At 47.6% G+C, this 24294-nt stretch overlaps 4 protein-coding genes across 9 annotated transcripts; 3 read left to right on the forward strand and 1 right to left on the reverse strand.

The window, feature by feature from the left end:
- The first annotated feature begins 657 nt into the window (after positions 1–657).
- LOC111077188 (DNA topoisomerase 1) lies at positions 658–7232 on the forward strand. 3 transcript variants are annotated; one of them, XM_022371359.2, is made up of 8 exons: positions 658–992; positions 2667–2902; positions 3000–4116; positions 4216–4298; positions 5226–6355; positions 6433–6683; positions 6769–6962; positions 7066–7232. In XM_022371359.2, exons 1-8 carry the CDS (start codon positions 966–968, stop codon positions 7166–7168), a joined length of 3141 nt encoding a protein of 1046 aa, XP_022227051.2. In that variant the 5' UTR covers positions 658–965; the 3' UTR covers positions 7169–7232. The 3 variants fall into 3 exon arrangements, with proteins under 3 accessions (XP_022227051.2, XP_022227052.2, XP_022227053.2); XM_022371360.2 differs by lacking the exon at positions 658–992 and adding an exon at positions 2176–2582; XM_022371361.2 differs by lacking the exons at positions 658–992; positions 2667–2902; positions 3000–4116; positions 4216–4298 and adding an exon at positions 4909–5128.
- Positions 7233–10018: 2786 nt separating this feature from the next.
- On the forward strand, positions 10019–12609 carry LOC111077189 (dystrobrevin alpha). The gene is given in 7 exon segments (XM_022371363.2): positions 10019–10383; positions 10453–10681; positions 10746–11048; positions 11050–11661; positions 11722–11839; positions 11907–12042; positions 12104–12609. Coding segments are annotated over 7 exon segments (2001 nt in total). The 5' UTR covers positions 10019–10142; the 3' UTR covers positions 12466–12609.
- Positions 12610–12655: 46 nt separating this feature from the next.
- Positions 12656–15251, reverse strand: LOC111077190. Its single transcript, XM_022371364.2, is given in 3 exon segments — positions 12656–13561; positions 13618–14326; positions 14328–15251. Coding segments are annotated over 3 exon segments (1941 nt in total). The 5' UTR covers positions 15093–15251; the 3' UTR covers positions 12656–13094.
- Positions 15252–16562: 1311 nt separating this feature from the next.
- On the forward strand, positions 16563–23226 carry LOC111077186 (histone deacetylase 6). Of its 4 annotated transcripts, XM_022371356.2 has the most exons (9): positions 16563–16770; positions 17233–17511; positions 17571–17701; positions 17769–17952; positions 19024–19295; positions 19373–20786; positions 20857–21480; positions 21710–21779; positions 22649–23226. In XM_022371356.2, exons 2-9 carry the CDS (start codon positions 17290–17292, stop codon positions 23023–23025), a joined length of 3294 nt encoding a protein of 1097 aa, XP_022227048.2. In that variant the 5' UTR covers positions 16563–16770; positions 17233–17289; the 3' UTR covers positions 23026–23226. The 4 variants fall into 4 exon arrangements, with proteins under 4 accessions (XP_022227048.2, XP_022227047.2, XP_022227050.2 ...); XM_022371355.2 differs by lacking the exon at positions 16563–16770 and having other exon boundaries at positions 17172–17511; XM_022371358.2 differs by lacking the exons at positions 16563–16770; positions 21710–21779 and having other exon boundaries at positions 17172–17511; positions 20857–21441; positions 22649–22738.
- Positions 23227–24294: the final 1068 nt, after the last annotated feature.

The following is a 24294-nucleotide window of genomic DNA, read 5'->3' on the forward strand; positions in this document are numbered from 1 at the left end:
CTCCAGGCGGAACGGACCTCAAGGAAAGCTCAATCGAGAGATCCAACGATCTCTCTCTCAAGTAAAATTTTACTTATTATTTTATTCTTCGAGAAGGCTTGCTCGATTGCTTCGCTTCATTTTGAATGTGTCGCCGTGTTCCGTGGCGGAATATAGAATATATGTATCTATATTTTTCGGCTAAATTTCCAGTTTTAACAGCTAGGCCTTTGACCTTATTTTAGAAAGAATTGATTCATAACTTCGATAAAATTATATGTTCAGTGCTGAGAGTCCTAGCTGGCTGGTAATATGTAACCGAATTTCAAAACCGGCAAATATGATTTCCAATCAACTATAAAGAACGTTAGCCCATTGTCGACCACGGGGGTATTAAATATTTCCACGAAAGTTATGAAGATGGAATAAGCGTAGCGTAGTTCATGTGAATGATATCATGCTCATTTTTGTTTTGTAAGCAAATAGGAGGATAGAGCTTTAAGGAGCATTTACACCTTAATTGACGGTGTTCGCCTGTTCAAATAGGAAGGGGCTTAAGTGGACTAAGCCCTTTTACGGTATAATATGAAAATGAGAAGGTATATTTTGGTATATTTCGGAGGGTCAGACGGTATATTTTATCGGCAAGTCCGCGGTCACACTGGTGACCAGCGTGTGTGTGTGTGTGTGTTCGCGTGGTGCGCGCTGTAAAAAGAGAAAGATTTCCCACTTCTAAGTATTATTTTGGACTTGAGGAAAAATTGGCAGTGTTGTGTGTTTGTCGCGCATCGAACTTGGAAAAAAGCATATCGAACCAGCACCGAGCGCTTCGGCTTCCAGCAATATATAGCATATATATATATATATATATGTATGTCAGCATAAGTTGATTAAAAACTATAGACTTGGCGTGAGATTAGCAGCAGAAAAGTGAAGTTGAAACTAAAGAAGCCGAGCGCCGCATTGCCAACCAGAAATTGTGCAAAATGAGTGGGGATGTGGCTGCCGAAAATGTAAGTAGTCTTTTTTTGTGTGTGTTTGGGTTGGAAGGGGCTAGGAGGCGAAAGAAGGCAAATGTCTTGGTATTGTATTTTTATATAATTTACTTGTTAAATGGTGCATCAAGAGTGCAAACGTGTTGAATATTTCAAGAAATCGGGCCAGGCCCAAAAGCCGTGACTGGGGTCGCCGCAGCGGCAAGTGTCTCTCCCCACAGCTGAGATAAAACCCCCGTGTGCGTACAACACATTTCATTAAAAACGGGGCAAACGCAATCGCAAAAAAGCAAACGCATAAAGGCCTTTTAGTAATTGACGAAAATGGCGACAATGCAAGTAGCGCAGAGCAAGCAGGAAGGCCACAGTCCCGAGAGAGTGAGTGAGTGAGTGAGCGAACGAGCGAGAGAGTGAGAGAGAGACAAGAAGAAAGCGAAGTCGAAGTGTATTTGGCACAGTGTGACCGCACATAAATACCGCTTTTGGTATTTTCGAAATTCCAGACCTCTCGTTGGGAATCGTCCAATGATCTTTACCCCTTATCTTACTAAAAAAAAATATCTTCTTCCCCTTTATCTTTTGGATGTACCCGTCACCCCTTGCACCCAAAAATGTCTTGTCATCCCCATCGTTTTAGCAATAATTAAATAACTGCTGAGGCCCTGTCGGCTGTCTGCCGTGAAAGTGTGGCCACACTAAGCATAAACTCAAATCACATGTGTTTGTTGTTGTAATTTACATACAAATGTACATATGTAATTGCAAATGTGTCCTAATTTTTTTTTCCACCTACAATATTTATCCAAATGTTTTTCTGATAAGCGTGTGCATTTAATAGTGTGTGTGTCTACACACCACCCTGAGAAAGAACAGGCGGTGGTCCTGGTCCCAGTCCCGGTCCCCGTCTCCGTCCCCGTCCCCTCCCCATCATCCATCCCAGTACAATCGCAACAACAACCCTGCAGTGCAGCCTTGATCTGATGCACAGAGCAAAGCGCCCACGTTGAAAAATTATGCTCCAAAGAGTCAGAAAAATGAAACGAAACGATTTTCTGTATTCCATTACGTTGCTCATGTACTTGTCCATACGTGTGTGCAAGTGTGTGTGCGATTGTCTCTGAGTGTGTGTGTGTGCCCATTGTTTGGCATCGTTGTCGTCGTCGTCGTCGTCGCCGCGGTCGGTCGGTCGTCTCTTAACCTATTCCAAATGAAAAAAAGAGCACCTCAGAGAGCGGCACGAGCACACACAGGAGGAGGAACATTTCCTGTCGCCATCGGACATCGTTTTGGCTCTTTAGCTGCTTCTTCATACCCTTCTTTTCCACATTGAACATTTTCTTACGCGCTGGGAGCAACAACAACAACAACAACAGCACAGCAGCAGCAGCAATCGAAAAACATTAATTTGTTAGGGTTGATTTTTCACCACGTGGTGAGCGGTGGCACACAGACGAACACCACAGCCAGAAAGTCAAAGAGACAAAAGGGCAAAGAATTAGGCAAACAAAAAAATATATAATTAAATAAAAAATTATCAGTTCAGTTTATGGTTAATTTGTGAGAGGCACAACCCTGCGAGAGCACCCCACAGCGATGATGGCCATACAGGTTCTTGATTTTTCTCGCACAGAATTTTCCAACAGCCATACTCATCCATTTGCCTCCCCGTCTCTCTATCTCCCTCCCTTACAGACTATCCACGTACAAAATGGTGGCGGCGGCGGCGGATGTGAGGTGCAATCGAATGGAGTGACCACCAATGGACACCATCACAATCACCACAACAGTCACCACAGCAGCAGCAGCAGAAGCGGGGGCGGCAGCAGTAGCAAACATAAATCCTCCAGCAAGGACAAGCACCGTGATAAGGACCGCGAACACAAGAGTTCCAGTTCAAGCTCGTCGAAGGATCACAAAAGCAGCAGTCGGTAAGAGGCAATGGGAGTGCACACCCATTTTTCATCAAGGTGTCATACTCAAAAATATCCATTTGTCTCTCTTCCTTTCTTTCTGTCTGTTGTATAGAGACAAGGACAAGCACAAGAGCAGCAGCAGCAGCAGCTCCTCGTCCAAGCATCGGGACAAGGAACGCGAGGGTGGCGGCAGCAACAACAGCACCAGCAATTCGCATCGCAGCAGCTCATCGTCCAGTCACCGGGACAAAGATGGAAGCAGCAACAGCAGCAAGCACAAGTCCTCATCATCATCATCGTCTTCTGGGCACCACAAGAGCTCGTCCCGGGATAAGGAGCGACGGGACAAGGATAAGGATCATCGTAGCAGTAGCAGCAGCTCCTCGAGCCGCGACAAGCATCGCGATCACAAATCCTCATCTTCATCGTCGAGCTCCCGTGATAAGGAGCGCAGTCACAAAAGCTCCTCGTCCTCCTCATCGAAGAGCAAACATTCCAGTTCGCGTCACAGCTCCTCCTCACAGCCTAAGGATCCCTCCTATGATGGTGTGTTCGTGAAGCCGGAGCCCGTCTCACAGCCAGCGCATGCGCACATCAATCACACAGCAGATCCCTTCCATCTGCAGCATCAACAGCAGCTAGATGTCACCGATCCTGCACTCTGCAATGGCCTTAGCAGCGGCAGCAGAAGCGGTGACATGGGTGGCCATGTCCCTGGCAGCAACAGCGGCATCGGCATCGATGGCGTTGGCGGTGTCTATAAGAACGGATACGAGGAGAATGTTATGGTTATCAAAAAGGAGGATGAGAGCTTCAATCTGTCGCAGGCCAGCTCCTGTGACTACTCCATGTCCCAGTTCCGAGCCGATGAGCCACCGTTCACACTCAAGCAGGAGGATAGTACCTACAACGAGGAAGATAGCACCATGAACGATAACGATAACGATGAGGATGAGGAGATGGCCGTCGATAATGATGCTGATGAGGACGAAGAGGATGTACCGCTGGCCATGCGGAAGCGCAAGCAGGAGGCGCCCGATCACAGCCACAGCAGCAGCAGCCACAGGGCCCACCATGATGGTAACGATGACGATGATGACATTCCCCTGCTGGCGCGCAAGAAGGTCAAAAAGGAGCACAAAGAGAAGTCCAATAAAAAGAAGCGTATCAAAGAGGAGGCCGACGACGAGTATGGCAGCAGCAAGCACAAAAAAAAGAAAATCAAAAAGGTAAGGCCATGATCCACCCAAATCTGGTGCGTTACCGCCCCGCCCATACCCTCTGGAGCCATGGTGTCTCTCATCCCACACACACATTCCCATTCACAGGAGTCTTCCGAGATCAAGACCGAAGTTGTCTCTCCCACCAAGCGGAAGGGTGCCAAGGAGGAGGAGGAAGAGGTGTGGAGATGGTAAGCTATAAGCATTCCTTGAGTATCGTTTTTTGGCCATCTGTGTGGATGTTTGGATGGATGGATCATCATCCAACACTCTTTTGCACCCAGTCCACCCTGTGCCCACATCTCTCTGCTCCCATCTCTGGTCTGCTGCCCACGCAGTCGCATTCGAAATTCCCCGTTCGAATCGTTGACGTGTGCACACACACACCTACACCCACAACACCCACACACACATCCAATCCAATCCATGTGTCTGCTGTCTGGCTGTGCGCGCACACATGTGCCTGCCCTGCCGAAGTTTGAATGTCACTGACCTACATTTTGAAAGTCATAATAGCGGCCAACAACACTAAAAACAGTATGTTCCAGAAGTCTGTTTACCTTCGTTTCAGTCGTTGGTTACACGCTTTTCTCTCTCTGCCTGCGTGTGTGTGTGTGTGTCCGTGAGCAATTACTGTATTTTTTTCGACACTGCTAAACATTCGCCGCGCAACGCGTGCGCCTTGCTATCAGCTGTTCGCTGGGCTCCCCCCCACTCCCATCCAACAAAAACACGTAAACCACTTTTGAGGTTATGTCAGCCGCTGCTGCCCTGCCGCCGCCTTGCCGCTTTGCGTAATGTGAAATTAAAAAGAAAAACAAAGAAAAAGCCACAACTGACAAGCGCTGCGCTAAATGGCAACTGCGCTGTCGCCGCTGTGCCGGTGTCTATGGGGAAAACGAAAATTGTATTTTACTTTGCAAGACCAACGTTTTGCTGCAGTCTACGTTTGCGTCGCCGCCAAGAGGCGAAATCAGACAGCGGCAGGCTCCACCACCAGCCAACAGGGAACCATCAAATGGTTATACAGATAAAATAGAGAGAGAGAGAGAGACTAAAGAAGTCAGAACGAAATAAACTAATATTCGAATCGCACGCTGTTTTGTGTCCCATTCCAGGTGGGAGGAGGAGAAGCGCGAAGATGGCGTCAAATGGTCAACGCTGGAGCATAAGGGACCGGTATTTGCACCGCCATACGAGCGTGTGCCTCGCAATGTACGCTTCTTCTATGATGGGCGACCGTTGGATCTGTCCGAGGAGACGGAGGAGGCGGCCACCTTCTATGCAAAGATGTTGAATCATGATTACTGCACCAAGGATATATTCAACAATAACTTCTTCAAGGACTTTCGCAAATCGATGACGTCCAAGGAGAAGGAGATAATCAAAGACTTCCGCAAATGCAATTTCCAAGAGATGCACGAATACTTCCAGGCCGAGTCCGAGAAACGTAAGCAAGCGACCAAGGAGGAGAAGCTGGCCAAGAAGAACGAGAACGAGGCCCTGATCAAGGAGTATGGCTTCTGTATGATCGATGGCCACAAGGAGAAGATCGGTAACTTTCGGCTGGAGCCCCCAGGGCTGTTTCGTGGTCGCGGCGAACATCCAAAGATGGGCATGATCAAGCGTCGCATCGGTGCCTCCGACGTTTCGATCAACTGTGGCAAGGAGTCAAAGGTGCCGCCACCGCCGCATGGCTCGCGATGGAAGGAGGTGCGACACGACAATACCGTCACCTGGCTGGCGTCCTGGATCGAGAATGTCCAGGGACAGGTCAAGTACATTATGCTAAATCCCTCGTCCAAGCTGAAGGGCGAAAAGGATCACATCAAATACGAGACGGCGCGGCGACTGGACAAGTCCATTGATAAGATTCGTGCCACCTACCGCGACGAATGGAAATCGAAGGAGATGCGTGTGCGACAGCGTGCCGTGGCCCTGTACTTCATCGACAAGCTGGCCCTGAGAGCGGGCAACGAGAAGGATGAGGATCAGGCGGACACCGTGGGCTGTTGTTCGTTGCGCGTCGAGCACGTTCAGCTGCACAAGGAGCTGAACGACAAGGAGAATGTGGTCGTGTTCGATTTCCCCGGCAAGGATTCCATACGCTATTACAACGAGGTCGAGGTGGAGAAGCGCGTCTTCAAGAACCTCGAACTCTTCATGGAGCACAAGAAGGAGGGCGACGATCTATTCGATCGCCTCAATACCCAAGTGCTGAACGAGCATCTCAAGGAGCTGATGGACGGTAAGCCAAATGTTTGAAAAAGGGAGAAACCGCCCCCACCTAATCACACTAATCCTCTGCCTCTAATCTCAACACAGGACTCACGGCCAAGGTGTTCCGTACATATAACGCATCGAAAACGCTGCAAAATCAATTGGATTTGCTCACCGATCCGAGTGCGACGGTGCCAGAGAAGTTGCTCACATACAATCGCGCCAATCGTGCCGTTGCCATTCTGTGTAACCATCAGCGCTCCGTGCCGAAGGGCCATCAAAAGTCCATGGAGAATCTGAAGGAGAAAATACGCGCCAAGCGCGATGCCATCGATGACTGCGAGTCCGAATACCATGTAAGTAGTAGACTCCCTCGAACGATTCGTGTTTATATGAGAGTACAACTTAAATCTGTTTTCATGTTGTAAATGTTTTGTTTAGGATTTCAAAAAGGCTGCCAAACGTGGCTCGGTCAAGGAGAAGGTGAATGCCGACAAGAAGGGCAAGCAGCTGGAGCGTCTGAAGGACCAGCTTAAGAAATTGGAACTACAAGAGACTGATAGAGACGAGAATAAGACCATTGCCCTGGGCACATCTAAACTAAATTATCTCGATCCACGCATATCGGTGGCTTGGTAAGTGTTTTCCCCATCTTGCTGTTGCTCCCCCCATCCCCTTTCCCAAAAATTAACTAAAAAACTTTATTTTTCTGGCTGTTTTGGTTCCGTTTCTCTGCAGGTGTAAAAAGAATGGAGTACCGATCGAGAAGATCTTTAACAAAACGCAAAGAACCAAATTTCTGTGGGCCGTGCACATGGCCGATGAGAATTATCGTTTTTAAATATATATACTTTCTCCTCCGAATATTCAAAATGCCCCCACACCACACCACCCCCACACCACACCACCCCCACTCACACAAACACACACACACATATGCATGCACAGTGCAGGATAAGGGTAGACATCCCAGCCAAAAGCATGCCCACCACCACCACCACCAACAACAAAAACAACACCAGGAACACACCCACAAAAGGGGAAGGCGCGGGCACTAAGAACAACCGGGTAGTACGGCTAGTAGCGCACACAGGACACAGCTTTTATGCAAACTGTAATGCATATTAATGGGATTCCTGTCCAGGACTATCTGTATCTCTAAGAATGCCTGCTTCGTGCCTGTTTGCCCCCCACGTTTGTTTATTATAACAAAAAGTGCGCCACTCCGCTGAAGTTTAACTTGCGAATCGTCGTACACTGATTACCCACACACACACACATACACACACGAGTTTACACTTCTCTATACATATTTATAAATGTACTATATGTATGGTATGTGCGTGTGTGGCGTATTCGTGCATAATCATAGACAAAAAACAACATCAAAAACAACTAAATTAAAATGCGAACTTTTTGTGAAAGGAAGACAACAATCGGTTGTCATCTAATGTCGTATGCTGTCTTAAAAAAAAAAAAAACAAGATAAACACCAACCAAGCAAAAGAACATAATTTTTCTAGGTTAAACTTAAAAAAAAAAAGAAACTTTTTTTTTATATAAATATATGATATCTATAAATATTATTTTGAAATAGGTCTTCGGCGTACGCTTGATTAATATATTATTTTAATTTTATCAATATGCATTAAGTATAATCACTTATATGATAAAATTAAATAATTACAAGTTTTTTTATGTTTACCTATAGTTGATTTTTGTTTAGCAAAAGAAATGTCTTTTTTCACTATTAAATATAAACGATTCGATTACGATTCATACGGATTATGTATTAAGTGCAGAGTGAACAGATCGATCGATACAGAGCGAGCGAGAGAGAGAGAGAGAAAGAGCCGTGTAGCCCAAAACATTTTAGCATAGCATAATTTATTCAATTGAAAATTAAACAAAAACTACAACAACAACAAAAAATTCTCGTAAGCAAGAAATCCAAGCAAAAAAGAAAACGTAAAAAAAATAATGATCGGTAATTGATCAATTCAACGGTGTACCGTACCGATCATCGTTGATTGATTCCGATCAAATGCACCGATCATTTTGTACCTTAATCATTTTAGTAAGAAAAGAAACGAAAAGAAACAAAACAAAAAAAAACAGTGTAATAAACGAAAGAACAATTCTTTTGCAAAACAAAACCTTTTCATAATTTAAGTGAGAACCGAAACTGCTTTACATACACACGTACACACATATAGCATACATGTGCACACAAACACAGATAGACAGACAGGTTTCAAAATACTCTTTCTTCTGTTTCGCAATCCAATCCAATCCAAAATCAAGTGCAATTCAATCAGCAATGAAACGATAGAAAAACCACCACTCAAAAACCACGAAAATAAATTTCTTATTTTATACTTTCTAAATTGTTTTTAGCATGTGCAATTAGGCGGAGGAAAATTAACTTAAAATATTAAGTGGGGTAAAGTGTGTTTACAGAAAAGTAAAAGCTAAACTACTTCCAGAGGAAAAGCAATCATGCCAGGAAATCGCTAGCTAATTATTTTGTATTTTATAATTGAGAGAACCAGCCGCTTAGCCTCAGGCATGGCTGTACCTGTACCCTGGCAAGGATAACATACACACACACACACTTTATCTTGCTCTCCTCCCCCCTCCACCAAATCCACCCATCATATGATTTATGATGATGTTTTGTATGTAGTACTGTACTGTATTTAAAATTACTCAAAAAAAAAAACCCAAACAAAACAAACATAAAAAAATGAAATGAAAGCAAAAGTTTCGGCAACTTGGGCTGCTGCTGGAGTTTGGAGTTCGTTCTGCTCCTTTTCAATGATTGTGTGCGAGTCCCGGCCCAAGCCACCCCCAACCCCCCTTAGCATAAATAACTAAAGGATTTATACATAAACCAACTCCCCAGCCCCCCTCACCCAACAAAACACATATGATAATTAGTAATTACACAAAAAACAAAAAAAAAACATTAATAGTTTATATGCGTAAAGTCGTATATAGACAAACAAATACACGTGAGAAACGCTTTCAAAAGGCAAAACAAAGGACCCCCCCCTCCCCCATTTGTCTCGTGTAGTCCCTATCCCAAAATACACACATAAACATGGCATATTACAATATTGATATAAGCAAACAAAAAACAAAACAAAAATGATAACATAGAAGAAAACAAAAGCATAAACAAACCACAAAACTATTTTAAAATAGAAATGCAAACAAAACAATTGAACATAAGTTAATGTAATTGTAATGGAATGATGCAAATATACATACGACAACATATATTTAATTTTAAAACTGAATTCCAATATGATTTATCTACTTTTTGTGTGAAGGGGAGAGGCGGCCGACCAAGGTCAGGGAACACAGTAAGAAAGAGAGGGAGCTACTCTCTCATTGCTCATTGCTGTCCATGAGTTGATTTGACCTACATCTGGTGGTCTATCAAGTTCATGCGCAACACGCAACTAACAGCAAACATCCTTGAAATTTTATTATGTGCCAGATATATACCATACATATACATCAAATAGAAACTTAAGACGTATAGTCCATTCAAGTTTGAATTTGAATTCAAAATTGTACGGACCAACGGTCGACAGATTGATTTTTCTCTGATATCGATAACAGAGTGCAGAGTCGATAGCATGCTGAGTGATCAGCGTTGCCATACATCCCGTTCAAATTTGACTTTTGCGCTAACGAACGCCGTGGAAAAGGCAAAGAACGCGAAAAACTGACGCTCCTCGCGCCAAAGAGAAACCAAACTCCAGTTAAATCGTTCAGCAAGTGCAGTTAACTATAGCTAGAGAAATATGTCGGGTGCTGCGAGTCACACACAATTGATAAAGATGCGTGCCAGCGCCGAGGCTGTGGCGTCTCTGGCCAGCAGCAACAAAGGAGCACAAATGCAACAAGTGGCGTGCAGCAACAACAACAACAACAGCAGGAATCTATCAGCCATTATGGAGCAACTGCAGGTGGACTATGGCAAATACAAATACACGGTCTATCGCTGTGCCAGCAAATTTCTGGCCCTACAAAAGATCTTCCACAGTGAGTAGCACCACACACACACAAACACACACGGAGGATCTTTAATCATTGATCACTCCGCATGGACAGCCGGCAAAATACCATACAAACTAGTGCTGGCCATATTGGAACGCCATGGCATGCCGGCAAGCAGTGGCAGCAATCTCAATCTGATGGTGCCGCCCTTCCAGTTGACCTCGCTGCTGCACGACATCTACTTTGCCTGCGAGAAGCTGGGCCACTTTACCAAGACCAGCAGCTACACGCTGGAGACGGCCACTGCACTGCTGGCGAACTTCTTCTGGAACATCTACGATCCGTGAGTGGTGTCAAGGAGACCAGACCCCCCCTGCCCCATACTTTACTCTCCTCTCGTTTTGCAGGCAGCGACGACATTCGATCTCTCTGCTGGAGATCAGGATTACCTTCCTGCTGCTGTGCAAACTGTACAGCAGCGAGCACTTGGTCGGCGACTTCTTTGGCCTGCTGGTGGAGAGCAGGTCCCAGAGCGTGTCGCGGTTCGCCTTCGAGCAGCTGCTGAACACGCTCAGCAAAATGCTCAGCTATTTGGGGGAGGCCAAGGCCTATGGTGTGCACAATCTGCCACTGATGATGGAGCAGTGCTTTGCCCGTTGTCCGCACAATGCCAGCGGATTGGGGGAGCAGCAGTTCCACGGCCTGTGGACTACCAACACAGACGCGCTTCCTCATCTACGGCAATCTGTTGGCTCTGATCAAGCGTATCGAGGATACCGAGCATTTGATACACAGCAATCCCTGCGCTGGCTGCCGGCTGGAGCACATCATTGGCATTCGTTTCAAGTGCCAGGTGTGCCGCGATTTGTCGCTTTGCTTGCCCTGCTTTGCGGCCGGCTTTGTGGGTGGCCGGCACGAGGCCTCGCATCGCATGTGCGAGGTTTTTGTGGAGGATCAGCCGCCCCAGCGTTGGACTCGCTATTTGGCTCGTCTCTGCGGATGGATTGTCCATCCGCAGAAGACGCAACACGACAGCGCTGAGGAGGAGGAGCGACGCGGCTTCTGCAATGCCCAGGAGAGTGCCAACGGCGGCAGTCTGGGGCAGCCATCCACCGCCCCCGAACTGGCACCCATACCCGCGGAGACGCGTAGTTTTCGCTGCAACTCCACCACAAAGCCACCAATGATGGAGCAGCAGCAACAGGCACAGCCGCAACAGCAACAGCAGCAGGAGCTCTGCTCGCTAACGGGCTTGGCCACAACCGCCAGTCAGGCCTCAAACCGAATGCAATCGATAATCGATCGCCTGCAGCTGCAGAATGCGTAAGGCCTGCCCTTCTGTCCCACTACTGGTATTTGTATAGAGTTCTTTTTTGATTGCAGGAAACTGGAAACACAGCTGCAGATGGTTTCCACAACGTCCAGTGCCCAGATCTCAGAGTTTTTGAGTGCCCATCAGAGTTTTCTGCTGCAGATAATTGAGGATATGCGTCAGCTATCGGTAGGCATTGGCTGCAGTTCTGACATCCCGGCAACCAAATGATTTTTTGTATTACCTTCTCTTGCAGCGGTCCTCCACAACAACATCGCCTTCGGGGCCATCAGCTCCTTTGATCAGCTCCACTTTCCTGAACTCGAGCACACCCCAGCGACAACAGGCGTTCGATATGTATGCGCCCGTGGGTGCCAATCTGACACATTCCAGTGCGTACAGAGGATTCTCTCCATCGGTATATATCCTTCATTAAATGCTTTTCTTTTTCAGTTAATGGCGCCGAGCTGAATCGCAGCTATCTGGAGGCCAACAAATCGGACTATTCTCTGAACGACATTAGTCTGTGGTTCGATCAGCGACGTTCCAGCGTACAGAATGGTGTGGGAGCAGCTGCTCCCCAATCGCTGCCCCTGCCACTGCCCCTTGGCGCTCTGCTCGAACAGCATCCGGTTAATGGGGATGGCAGGGACACAGAGATGGCAAATTTTAAGCTGCTGCTGCACAAGGTCAAGGAGATTGTCGAGGACTCCTATAGCGACAATGCCGAATTGTCGGCGGCCACACAGAATCTGGAGAATGTGCTCGACAGCATCATCAAGACCGAGGAGCATCAGCGGCGCAGCAGCACATAAAATTGTGACTTAAATTCATACGATTTATGGTACATATATACTCGTATATATAGGTATAATTATATGTTTTATATGTTTGTAAGCAAAACGAATCCATCCTGACACGAGATCTAGAGATCTTTATACACTGTAAGGCTCTACACTTCCAATCCAATGCTTTAATACCAGACAAGATCTGACGGATCACACAATACACTCAACATATCCATCCCAGAAAGGTGCAATGTGGCCATTAAACGATCCAAAAAGAGCTTTGTGTGACTCACTGTAAAACTACCGGGAAATGGGGAGTGAAAACAAGAGAAACTCACAGGCACTGGAATGACAGTAGAAAGGTTTCCCTTTCCGTAGAAGTAGCTCTCTCAACTTGCATTAGGACGAACTGCGGAGATATCGATTGAGATATTACCACAAGAAATTGAAATTACTAGAATTAATTCTATGCGGAGAAGCAACAGAATTTGGGATACAAAAACCCAACAAAGTAAAGTCCTTAACTTCATTAAATGCCTAAAAAGGCCAGCACAAAATATGATTATATGGGTCCAAGTGCAACAAGGCCTTGTAATAATAATTATAATTCTAATATATACATAAAAAGTCCCCCCCTCCCCTGACCAACACAAATATTATTCATCCTCTTGCTCTTGAGACTTTATCACAGATGCCAGCACATCGCTGGCCATTTGCAGCTGATGCAGATGCGTTAGTTGCTTCAAGCGATCAGTCTTTTGTTGCTCTCTGCCCTCCTGCGGCTTTAGCAACTGCGACCAGGCCAGCAGCTCCTCGCGCAGACTCGCTTCCAAAGCGCCTGCCACATCGGCGGGTGCCGTATTGTATTCGCTCAACTCCAGAACGGAGAGGTTGCAGTGCAGCTGCAGCAGATCGTGCAATAAACGATGCAGCAGCAAACGGAGACGTGCCTGGGTCTGCGCATAGACATGCCAATGCTGGCCAGGATCATCGCGCAGCAGCAGCACACCACACCATTGCGACAGGGGCTGGCTGTTGTAGAAGATGTGCTGGACGGGATTCAAGGCAGTGTTCGTCGTCGTGGTGGTGGTACAGAAGGCATCAAGCATATCCACATCGGAGCCTGTAACGAAGACGAAGCTTAGAACTATTTATAGACCGATGAGTGGTGTGGCTTACCGCGATCAGAGGAGGCTTGATCTGTGCCCTGCGCCGTGATCAGCTCAAATTGCAGCTTGGAGACGAGTAGCTGCTCGAAACGCGCACAATCCTGGGCCGCCTGACCCTCGATAAACTTCAGACGCAGGGCACAATGTGCCGTCTGGCTCATGATCACGGCCAGAAAGTCCTGATGCAGTGTGGCGGGCGCGAATCGAGGGGCCAGCGCTTCGGTCTGATGCAGCAGTGGCCCCACGTCAATGGTGGCCAAATGCATTTGTCGCATGCTGTTCCCCGAATCCTCTGTACCATTTCTTATCTCATAGATGGCCAGCAGCTGGAGTTTCTCGGCCTGCAGCAGATCCTCGAGCTGCAGACGCACCAGCAGCACAGCCGTGCAGTCCGGCAGCAGTTGGGAGGCCTTGGCCACTGGACGCCAGTTGAGACGACGACTGTGCTGTTCCTGGCACGACCAGAATTGGGCCAGTTCATCGTAGTCCTCGGGCGGCTGGCCGTTTGGCTCCACGGGCAGCTCGTACAGACGATGCTCGTAGCTGAGGCTGCTCCCGCCGTTGTCCAGATGGATCAGCGGGCGTAGGCAGTGGACAATGGACAGCCGATTGTTGCCCGCTATGTTGGCCAGCAGTGTGCCGCAGACCACAAAATCGCCACAGACCCTCGTCCAGACATCGCCAAAGCGCCGCAACAGCTGCTTCTCCTCCAGCAGCAAGGGAACGGTGGCCGGGCGGGCCGAAGGTCTGCAGCTCCAGCGTGCGGGCAAAGTCCAGCTGTGTCTGGGCGCGCTGGCTGCACAGCTCCGCCTGTGCTGTGTGCACCTGCTGGAGCAGTCGCTCGAAATTTTGATTCGGGAAGGTGTCGGCGGCGGCAGTGCTGCTGCGGCTGGAGGACTCCTCTTTGAGTTGAGCAGGCTGAAAATCGGTGCGCTGACGCTTGCCATTGGTGAAGCGCAGCTCCACGTAGGCCTGGTACTTGATGGGACCGTCGACCATCTTGAAATCCGCCACGTGATCGTGCTGGGCCACCAGTTCAAAGTTGGCGCCATGCTCGGGGAGTCGGCGCAGGACCAGCAGCAGCTGCCAGCAGTGTACCAGGATGTAGATCTGCTCCTGCAGCCACACAAACTTGCCAATGCCGATGGGCAGCTCCTCGGCAGACAGCAGCTTGCTGTGGTTCACCGATGGCAGGGATTCTTTGCCATGGCTGGACACGGTCTCGTCCTCGCGCCTGAGAAAGCTGCTCATGGGGCCATCGTAGGCCTGTAGTTTGGCGGCCAACTGTTTCAGCCGACTTTCCTTGAGATCAATGTGATGCAGCAGCTCCTTCTTGCGGAATTCGTAGAACTTGAGGTTGCGGCCAAGCACTAGACTGGACACAGTACGCCCGCGGCCCCGTCCCAGATGCAGATTGGAGCAGAAGGCTATGCTGGAGCGCTGCAATAGCAACTCCGGCACATTCTCCTCTGTAAACGGCAGCATTACACAAACAGTTGGCAATGTTGACAAATTTGAGCGCAAAAAGGAAATCGGAAAACCGCGGCTGGCGCGCAAATAGAGATGTCACAGACACGATTATGGAAACAATCGATACCTAGCTGTGATAGCTTCACAACAATAACTTTATAATTTATATTGCATTTATATGTAGTGACACCACAATCAAATCTAATCCAGTCTAATCAATCTATCAATTATAGGAAAGAGATATATAATACAAGATTGGAACCAACATGGTACGCTTATAAACCAAGACCAACTTGTCAAGGTTGCCTTATCAAATCGTACCTTAATAACTCTTAATAATTATAATGTAATTCATACAGGATTTAGTCATAAAATGCTAAATTTTCTCCATTCCCGAATGGTTAACGATAGTCAGGCGATCGATTATTCAACAAGTTGTGACTATCGGTTCGAACAGATGTTTGCAAGTAAAAGAAAGAAGAAGACGGACCACAAACAAAATTACTTTGCCGCCCGCCAGCCCGTTCCGCCCGCCCAAATATCATAGCATTGATTTGCTCCACTGCTGTTTCTTGAGCCTGGTTCTGGATCTGGTTCTCTTGGCCCGTGGTCCAGCTCAGCTCTGTATCTAGCCAATATCCGACTGCAGCTGCCGTTGCCTCATTAAAGTGCATCACAGTTACACATATATGTATACAAACATCTTTCGTGCTGTGCCCACGTATCAATTGTGTGTTTAATCTCTCTCTCACTATTGAGATTGCAATAAAACTGTTAACCGAATGGGTGTTTGTGAGCTGTGATCAAAACATACCGTTTGTTTTACAACAACTGAAGCGCGACCAGAGGCAGCAGAAGCAGGAGCAGCACATCACACATACACACACCCAAGGGCAGATGTAGGCGCATGCAAGCAGTGCGAGTGCGGGGCGGATTGTGAACGCAAGCGAGATAGAAATAGGCATAATTTATAGCACATATACAGTTAGTAGTGCTAGGAGCGAAAAAGTTGCTGGAATCGATAAGAGCCCAATACATACATATATACACATGTATACCAGAAGGTCTCTCACGCAACCTTAACAATATCCGTAGACCCAAAAAGCAAGAGCTCCACCAACAGTATTACATACCACTGCACGCACCCACACATACTCACACACACACACAAAAACACGCACTGAAGCAACGCGTCCGCCCACAAGTCGCTGGAATCATTGCACCGCCCAGAGCTCCAGCTTCAGTTCCAGTTTCAAGCTCCCCATCCAGCAAACAACAAAAAAATATGGTAAGTGCCTTTTGCCATGGAGTCGCTTTTACCAAATGCGGCAATGGCCACAACAACAACCACCTACACAAGCGCGCACACATCAACAGCCAACACCACTCACAGAACACTCACTATGTATGTACGAGGCGCCCGCTGGCCAAGCTCCCCAGGCAAACTCCAAGTCCCCCAGTCAGTGTCTGTGCGGATTTCGTGGTCATCAGGTTGGCCCGCTCTAATGTGCCACAAAACGAAGTGAATTTAATTAATAATTTGCGCTAATTTATAATCGTCCGATGCAGCGATTTAATCGCCCGACAGCAACAGACAGTCCCCCACCGCAGCCACCACAACCCACAAGCAGGCGTAATCAGCCATTATCAATTGCTGTTTGTAGTGTAGAAATCCCCAGAGCCCAATAAAAAGGTGCGACGGTGTACAGTGAAAGGCCCCTTGAACGGACATGCAGGGTTTCGAGGGGATTAACAAAGTTTACACTATTAAATGAATGCTACAGATTTCAAAGTTTCAGAGTAGAACCCTTTTGCATACAGTAAAATCTGTGTATAAAGTTATCTGGAAAGGAGACTCAGAATATATAAATTTGCGATAACATAAAAATAAATAATATATGAATAAACTGATCGAGAAGAAATAATATGGACCATCATTTTGTTCTGTTTGCACTCAAAATCTCTTGTAAAATGTGTGCTCATTTATAGAAAGAAGGGCGACCCCCTAGAAGTAAATGTCACGTACAAAATTTCGTGTGTATTTTATTTATTTTTTTATAGTCGGGGGAGCTACATACATACACAGTACAACAAAAACATAAACACACATTAACCACAGAAAATTCCAATGCAATCTCTAAATTTATTCGCACAGAGCTCACCGGTCGTAACGAGACGTGGGGCACAGCAGGCAAAAATACAAACACGAGCCATGGCTATGAAGTCGGGTTCGAATTCGAAAACGGCATCGGCATCGGCGGCGGCATCGGCTTCAGCATCATCGTCGGGTGCGATCAAAAGCAGCAGCGTTGGCGGCGAGCTGCCCAAACGGAGCGAAACACTCTTGGAGGCAAAACGTCGCGCTCGGAACATGCTCAAGAACCAAGGCAGCACTCAAGCCATGCAGGAAACGGTGACGGATATATTCCAGACAGTGAGTATTCTCCCGGAATCCTGCCAGTTGAATGCTAGGTAAATTTTTCCCCAATTCAGGCTGTCAAGTCGCTGCCTCTGGTACGTGGCGAAACGGCTATGGTTTACCATCAGTCGATGGAGCAGCATTGCTGCCGCTGGGATCCCAAACACTTGGAGTGTCCGGATCGTTTTAATCGCGTTTTGGATCGGTAAGTTGTCCCGCCCAATAACAACAAAAAAGGAGGCTCCCCCCTATCTTATTTTATTATGCCTCAGCTGCAACGAATTGAAGCTGTTGGATCGCTGCCTGCCAGTGTCCCCCAGGCTGGCCAGCAAACAGGAGATACTACGCCTGCATACGGCTCAGCATTTTGAACTGTTGGAGCAGACGTCCGAAGTGTGCGACGATCAGAGCATGGAGGAGCTAAGCTCTCGTTTCGATTCAATATACATACATCCGGTGAGAAAAATCAATCATGAGGATGGGTTCCATTGTTTCATATTCCATATTTACATAATAATAAATATTTATATATTTAATTATATTTATATGCATAAAGATGAGCTCCAATTGGATTTGATTAGATGATTAGATAGAAATAATTGCATATTCATTAGACTATTCTACTAATGCGGGGCCATACCCCCGTAAACACTTGGAATCAGTGGAAAATTGTCCGGCGAGGCTAGGCACTGTGCACTTTTTGTGGGTGCACGAAATCTTCAAGCTAAAAGCAAACTTCACTGATCATATCGATCAAGGAAATGCCCTGCATAGTTGTATGGGCTCAGCAGACCACAGTGCTGGGCCCTGCATACCTCAGAGAAATTTCTGCAGCAGCTGTCAAAAGTTAGTCAGACACCGTTTCTGAAGCCTTCTTACCATACGATCCTCATGAATATTTATTTTAACTCTAAGTTAAAGATGCTATAAGTTCTGGGAGCAAACCTTCTAGAAATTTACAAACATTTCCACAATATCCCTTAACTAATCTACGCTATACGAGGGGTGCTTGTTATGTTTCTGGCCTCGGTCACTTCTAGTCGTACTAGGACCAAATGTTCAGTTGCATAAAAGAGTTTGAAGTTTTATGAGTTAAACATACATACAACTTTTTCATGTACGACCACGTTTGAAATCGATTAACGATAAATCAAAAATTCATCTTTGGCAAAAATTGAAATTTAGAGATGAAAATGTCTTTGTCATGATTTCCTACCATATTTTAGGTGGATTTTTAAGCAAAGAATGCTTAGATCAGCTTAGTTCAACTTTTATTGATGAAGCACCATGAAGTTGTGTTTTTTATAGTTAGGCCAGAAACTTAAATAGCAGCCAAAAACCGTTGTGCTAGGGGTACTTTGGGAACGCCATCGGGCATTGAAAATCCGTTTTTCCGACTATATAGTATTATGCGGTTAGCTCCCTCTAGTATTTAATATTCAAACGATTATGCATACATATATATTTTATGTGTGCTTCGATCTGTGATAACCTCCCCATAACACACTGTTCTCCTCCGTCCTCTAGTCCACATTTCAGTGCTCATTGCTTGCCAGCGGATCCACCATCGATTTGGTGGATGCCATAATTACGGGCAGGGCGCAGAATGGCATGGCCATCATTCGGCCGCCAGGGCATCATGCCATGAAGGCCGAATTCAATGGCTATTGTTTCTTCAACAATGTGGCTCTGGCCGCCCAGCATGCCCTCGATGTGCACAAACTGGAGCGCATCCTGATCCTTGACTACGATGTCCATCATGGCCAGGGCACACAGCGCTTCTTCTACAACGATCCCAGGTGAGAGAGAGCGACGCAGAGAGAGAGAGAGAGAGAGCGAGTGGAGGATCTTGAATTTAACTTGTTGATTTTTGTAGGGTTCTGTATTTCTCCATACATCGCTTCGAGCATGGTGCCTTCTGGCCACATTTGCAGGAGTCCGACTACCATGCCATAGGCGAGGGCCCTGGCCTCGGCTTTAACTTCAATGTGCCGCTCAATGAAACCCGGATGGGGGACGGCGACTACATGGCCATCTTCCAGCAGCTGCTACTGCCCGTAGCAATGGAGTATCAGCCGGAGCTGATCATCGTCTCGGCCGGCTATGATGCGGCCCTGGGCTGTCCCGAGGGCGAAATGCAGGTGACGCCCGCCTTCTATCCGCATCTGCTCAATCCGTTGCTCCGTCTGGCCGACTCCCGTGTGGCCGTTGTGCTCGAAGGAGGCTACTGCCTGGAATCTCTGGCCGAGGGAGCGGCCCTCACGTTGCGCACCCTGCTGGGGGATCCCTGTCCCGTGCTGATCGAGCCGCTGCTTCCGCCGAAACCATCGCTGATCAAATCAATTCTCAACTGCATCTTTGCTCATCGGCCGTACTGGCGTTGCCTCCAGCTGCAGGGCACCTACGATCCCCCCGAGCTGATGGGCAAGAATGGCAGCCAGGACTTGCATATTGTGGAACGTACATGGGTTGGAGGACCGCCACCCGTTACCGTTTATCCAACGCGGGACACCTCTGTGGAGCACCTCATTCCCGAGCCGATAGTGGCCGATAATACGGCCCGCCTGCGCCGACTGCGGCTGGAGACCATTCTGACGGTGCCTGGCGTGCGTGTGTGCTACGCCTACAATCCCGAGATGATGGAGCATTGCAACCTGGACGACCTGGGCCATCCCGAGCAGCCGAAGCGCATTCAATTTATCCACAAAATGCACGAGGATTATCAGCTGCTGGGCCGCATGAAGCAGCTAGCTGCGCGGGCGGCCACCACCGACGAGATCTGTCTGGCGCACAGTCGCTCCCACGTGAACACAATGCGGCGAGTGCTGGGACGCGACAAAGACGATCTGCAGGCGCAGGCAGCGACCTACAATTCGGTGTACCTGCATCCGGCCACCTTTGGCTGCGCCACCCTGGCCGCTGGATCCGTTCTGCAGGCGGTGGACAGCGTGCTGCGCGGAGAGTCCCGCAGTGCCATCTGCAATGTCCGTCCACCCGGCCATCATGCGGAGCCGGACCAGCCGCACGGTTTTTGCATATTCAACAATGTGGCCATTGCCGCCCAGTACGCCATTCGGGAGTTTGGCCTGAAGCGTGTGCTAATCGTCGACTGGGATGTCCACCACGGCAATGGCACCCAGCACATCTTCGAGTCGAATCCCAAGGTGCTGTACATCAGCGTCCATCGCTACGAGAACGGTACCTTCTTCCCCAAGGGCCCCGACGGTAACTACGATGTGGTGGGCAAGCACACGGGAGCCGGCTTTAATGTCAACATACCGTGGAATAAGGTGAGACTTCTCTTCTCCGAGTCCGACATTCCTGTGCGCTCCTTTGCTCATTCATTTGTTCGTCTTACAGAAGGGAATGGGGGATCTGGAGTACGCCCTGGCCTTCCAGCAGATCGTAATGCCGATTGCATACGAGTTCCAGCCGGAACTGGTGCTCGTGTCGGCGGGCTTCGATGCGGCCATTGGGGATCCTTTAGGCGGCTGCAAAGTTTCCCCCGAGGGCTATGGCCTGTTCACCCACTGGCTGTCTGCTCTGGCCGGAGGACGGCTAATTGTGTGCCTCGAAGGCGGCTACAATGTGAACTCCATTTCGTATGCCATGACCATGTGCACAAAGACGCTGCTGGGGGATCCGGTGCCGACGCCACAGCTGGGTTCGGCTGCCCTGACAAGGCCGCCGACAACGGCCTTCCAGAGCTGTCTGGAGACGCTGCAGTGCTGCGTGGAGGTGCAGCGTCAGTATTGGAAATCGCTAGAGTTTGTTGGCTACCGGCTGCCGCATGGCTATCAGATTGGGGAGAACAACAACGAGGATTTTCTTGCCGCTTCTTTGGTGAAGTTGAATATTTCAAGTGACGATGCCCAGGGTGCGGCGGGCGGCGAACAAGCCGATCCTGGGCAGGAGAGGCCCAGCGACAGCAAGCCCAAAGTAAAGGTAAAGCCGCCCAATCATTCAACGGCCGCGCCAGAGGAGGTACGATGAGATTCGAGCACGTTATGCTGGACGGAGAAAACGAAACACAGAACTAATCTCTGCCATCTTTTCCGTCCAATCTCTTTCTTATTATTCTCTCTCTGTCTCCCTCATTGCCGCGATGCACTCTCTCGCTCGCTTTCTATCTCTCTCTTTCTGCCTAACAATCATTTGCATTCTATTCCAATCTCATAATCCCATGGTGGTGGTCGCGCATGCGCGGGACCAGATGTTTGCCATTCCCCCAAGCAAGACCTGTCCGCACATGCGAATGCTGCGACCGGAGCTGGTGCCGCAATGTAAGCAACAATCAAACAAAATGCCCGCCGTTTCTCCTGCTCCTCCATTCTGTTTCGTTTTTACGCGTATGATTTTGCACCCAGAAAGCACCCAACAAATGCATGAAGAAAGGATTTGTTGGGAGCACACCAATTTAAAAGTACCCATAGAATTATATTTGTGTATGCAATTTATGTGATTGCAAAGGATTCGATCCCATAATATGTATGTATAAATATTCTTAGCTAAAAGCCATGGCGGTTTAGTCTTTAAAGCCACGTCTGTCTGTCCATTCCGTTTCCCGACTAGTTCATAGAGAGTGTAAGAGCTAGAGCAAACAGATTTTCTGTAAAGGCTACTGCGAACTTTTTTTAAATTTTTTCTCGCTTCAATTTTTAAAATACGAGAAAATCGTTCAGTCATTAAGTTATAAATATTGGCGGGAAAAAAAGTTTCCCCATGCCTCTCCTGCCATTTCATACCCTGGATTTGCGTGTTTTTTTGGCTCTATTTTTTTATAGAGAAACATACAATTTATATATGTAAATATATGTATATATTAAAACTGGATTTCTGGATATCTTAGCTTCGAACCAAGTTATATACAAATCGAATTGCAACATGATTTAGCTGACTAGTAAACTTTCCGCAATCTGCTGGCTTTCTGGCCTTTGTCTGGCTCCTCAACGCTTTTAAATGCTGCTACTTATGGTGCATATATATTTTATTCGTTTTAATTGGAGATGTCTTAGGACAAAACAGCTTTGTGTATTTGGCTTTAACCCTTAATATTTTGTGTTGCTTTATCAAATGCTTTTTTTTAGATTTTTAAATATTTATTACTCCCTTGCACTCCCATTAATGCTGATAATTTTTCTAATATTCACAGCAATAAACACGAGGGCACCGTGCGGCGAATGCATCTCTAGGTCGGATAACTGGATGTGTTTGAGCTGCCACTATATTGGTTGTGGGCGCTATGTGGGCCGGCACATGCAGAGGCACTGCGAGGCACTCGAACATACACTGGTAATGCGGTTGCAGGACCATGCCGTGTGGTGCTATGTGTGCGGCATTTATCTCGATAATCCGCGACTCTTCGAATACAAGAATCGGGCACATCAGGACAGATATGGCCGACCGCTGGCCTGGCGCTATCCCTGTGCGAAGCGTGCCGATGGCTGTTATCCGTTAGATCCCGAAACAGATTCGGAGGAGGAGGCCGATCATATTGCCAATGGGAGCTATCTCCAGGAGGCCCAGTGACCCTTGCTGCTGCGCGTCCTGCACGCCCTCACAGATTATATGTGCACGCTGTGCCCACCATTCAGACATATACTCCAGTTCCTGGTCGAGCACATGTGGCCGCTGCTGGAACGCATTTACCTTAAGCTGATACAATTTTTTTTGGGCAATTGAAACAAACACCGCACGCTGTATGTGCTACTCTCTCTCTCTCGTTCCCCTTTGGGTAAAAAATGAGCGCGTATTAAGCGCGTTTGTTGCATAAATTAATTGTTGCATGGGAGCTGGCTGTTTGCGGTTCCCTTAAATGATAAAAAAGAAACCCCCCCTAAAAAAATAGAAATTGTTAATGTTATGAACTAATAATTAAAGTATATTATATATATGTAATAAAGATGTCCAGTGTTAAGCAATTGTAAGCAGTGTTGTCTACGGGTTTCTCCTTTCAGCGAGCAAAGTGTACTTAGCTCGTACTTCCGTAAGAATACCAGACAAAACGAGAGGGAACGTGTGAGTCGCTTCTGCGGACGCGACTCTACTTTTATGCCCATACTCAGTCAGCAGCGCCGGAGGAGGTGGGAGAAGCAACTGAATATTAATTTCTTTATTCTGACTATAAAAATGATCCGATCTGATTCAGATTGTAAATTGTAATTTATATTGATGGTAAATTATAACTAATGAACACAAAATTTAATTTGGAGCTAAGTCAGCCCCGGTAACTGTGTCGGTTTGGGTTTCACCATCGCAATTCTCCTGCTCAGCCTCGGGGATTAAGTCGTTCTCCGGCTCACACGATAGGGGTCCTTCACTAGGTCCGTTACTGGTTCCGCCAGTTTGTAGTTATGGTTTGGTCCGTCAATGATACGTGGGGCTGAACGAGTTGCCACCTTTTCTGTCCCTAGCTTTTTTCCCGAGCGGAGTACCTGGCCCGGGATGAGGGGATCATCGACGCTGTAAGGCTGGCGGCCGTTCTCGTCGCTGAACAAGAGCTCCTCGTCGACTTCATTCAACAGCGGCTGCTCGACCTTCTCGACGCTGCGGCGAAGATCAGTGTATTCGACCTCGCGACTGTCGCGAGGCGGCTACTCGCTTGAAGGGCTGCGTATGGGCAGCTTGGTGACAAGGCGGACCTTGCCATTTGAGTGGGCCAGTAGGCCCATGTCAATGCCCAACGCTATGCCGTAGTTCACAGCGGTCATTGGAGTCTCAAAGGCACGGATGTGCCGCATCACAACATCATCCGTCTGGGCAGTGACCTCAACTTTGTAGCACAAATTAGTGATTCCA

Source organism: Drosophila obscura, unplaced genomic scaffold (genome assembly GCF_018151105.1).
Source record: "Drosophila obscura isolate BZ-5 IFL unplaced genomic scaffold, ASM1815110v1 contig_185, whole genome shotgun sequence".
NCBI lineage: Eukaryota > Metazoa > Arthropoda > Insecta > Diptera > Drosophilidae > Drosophila > Drosophila obscura.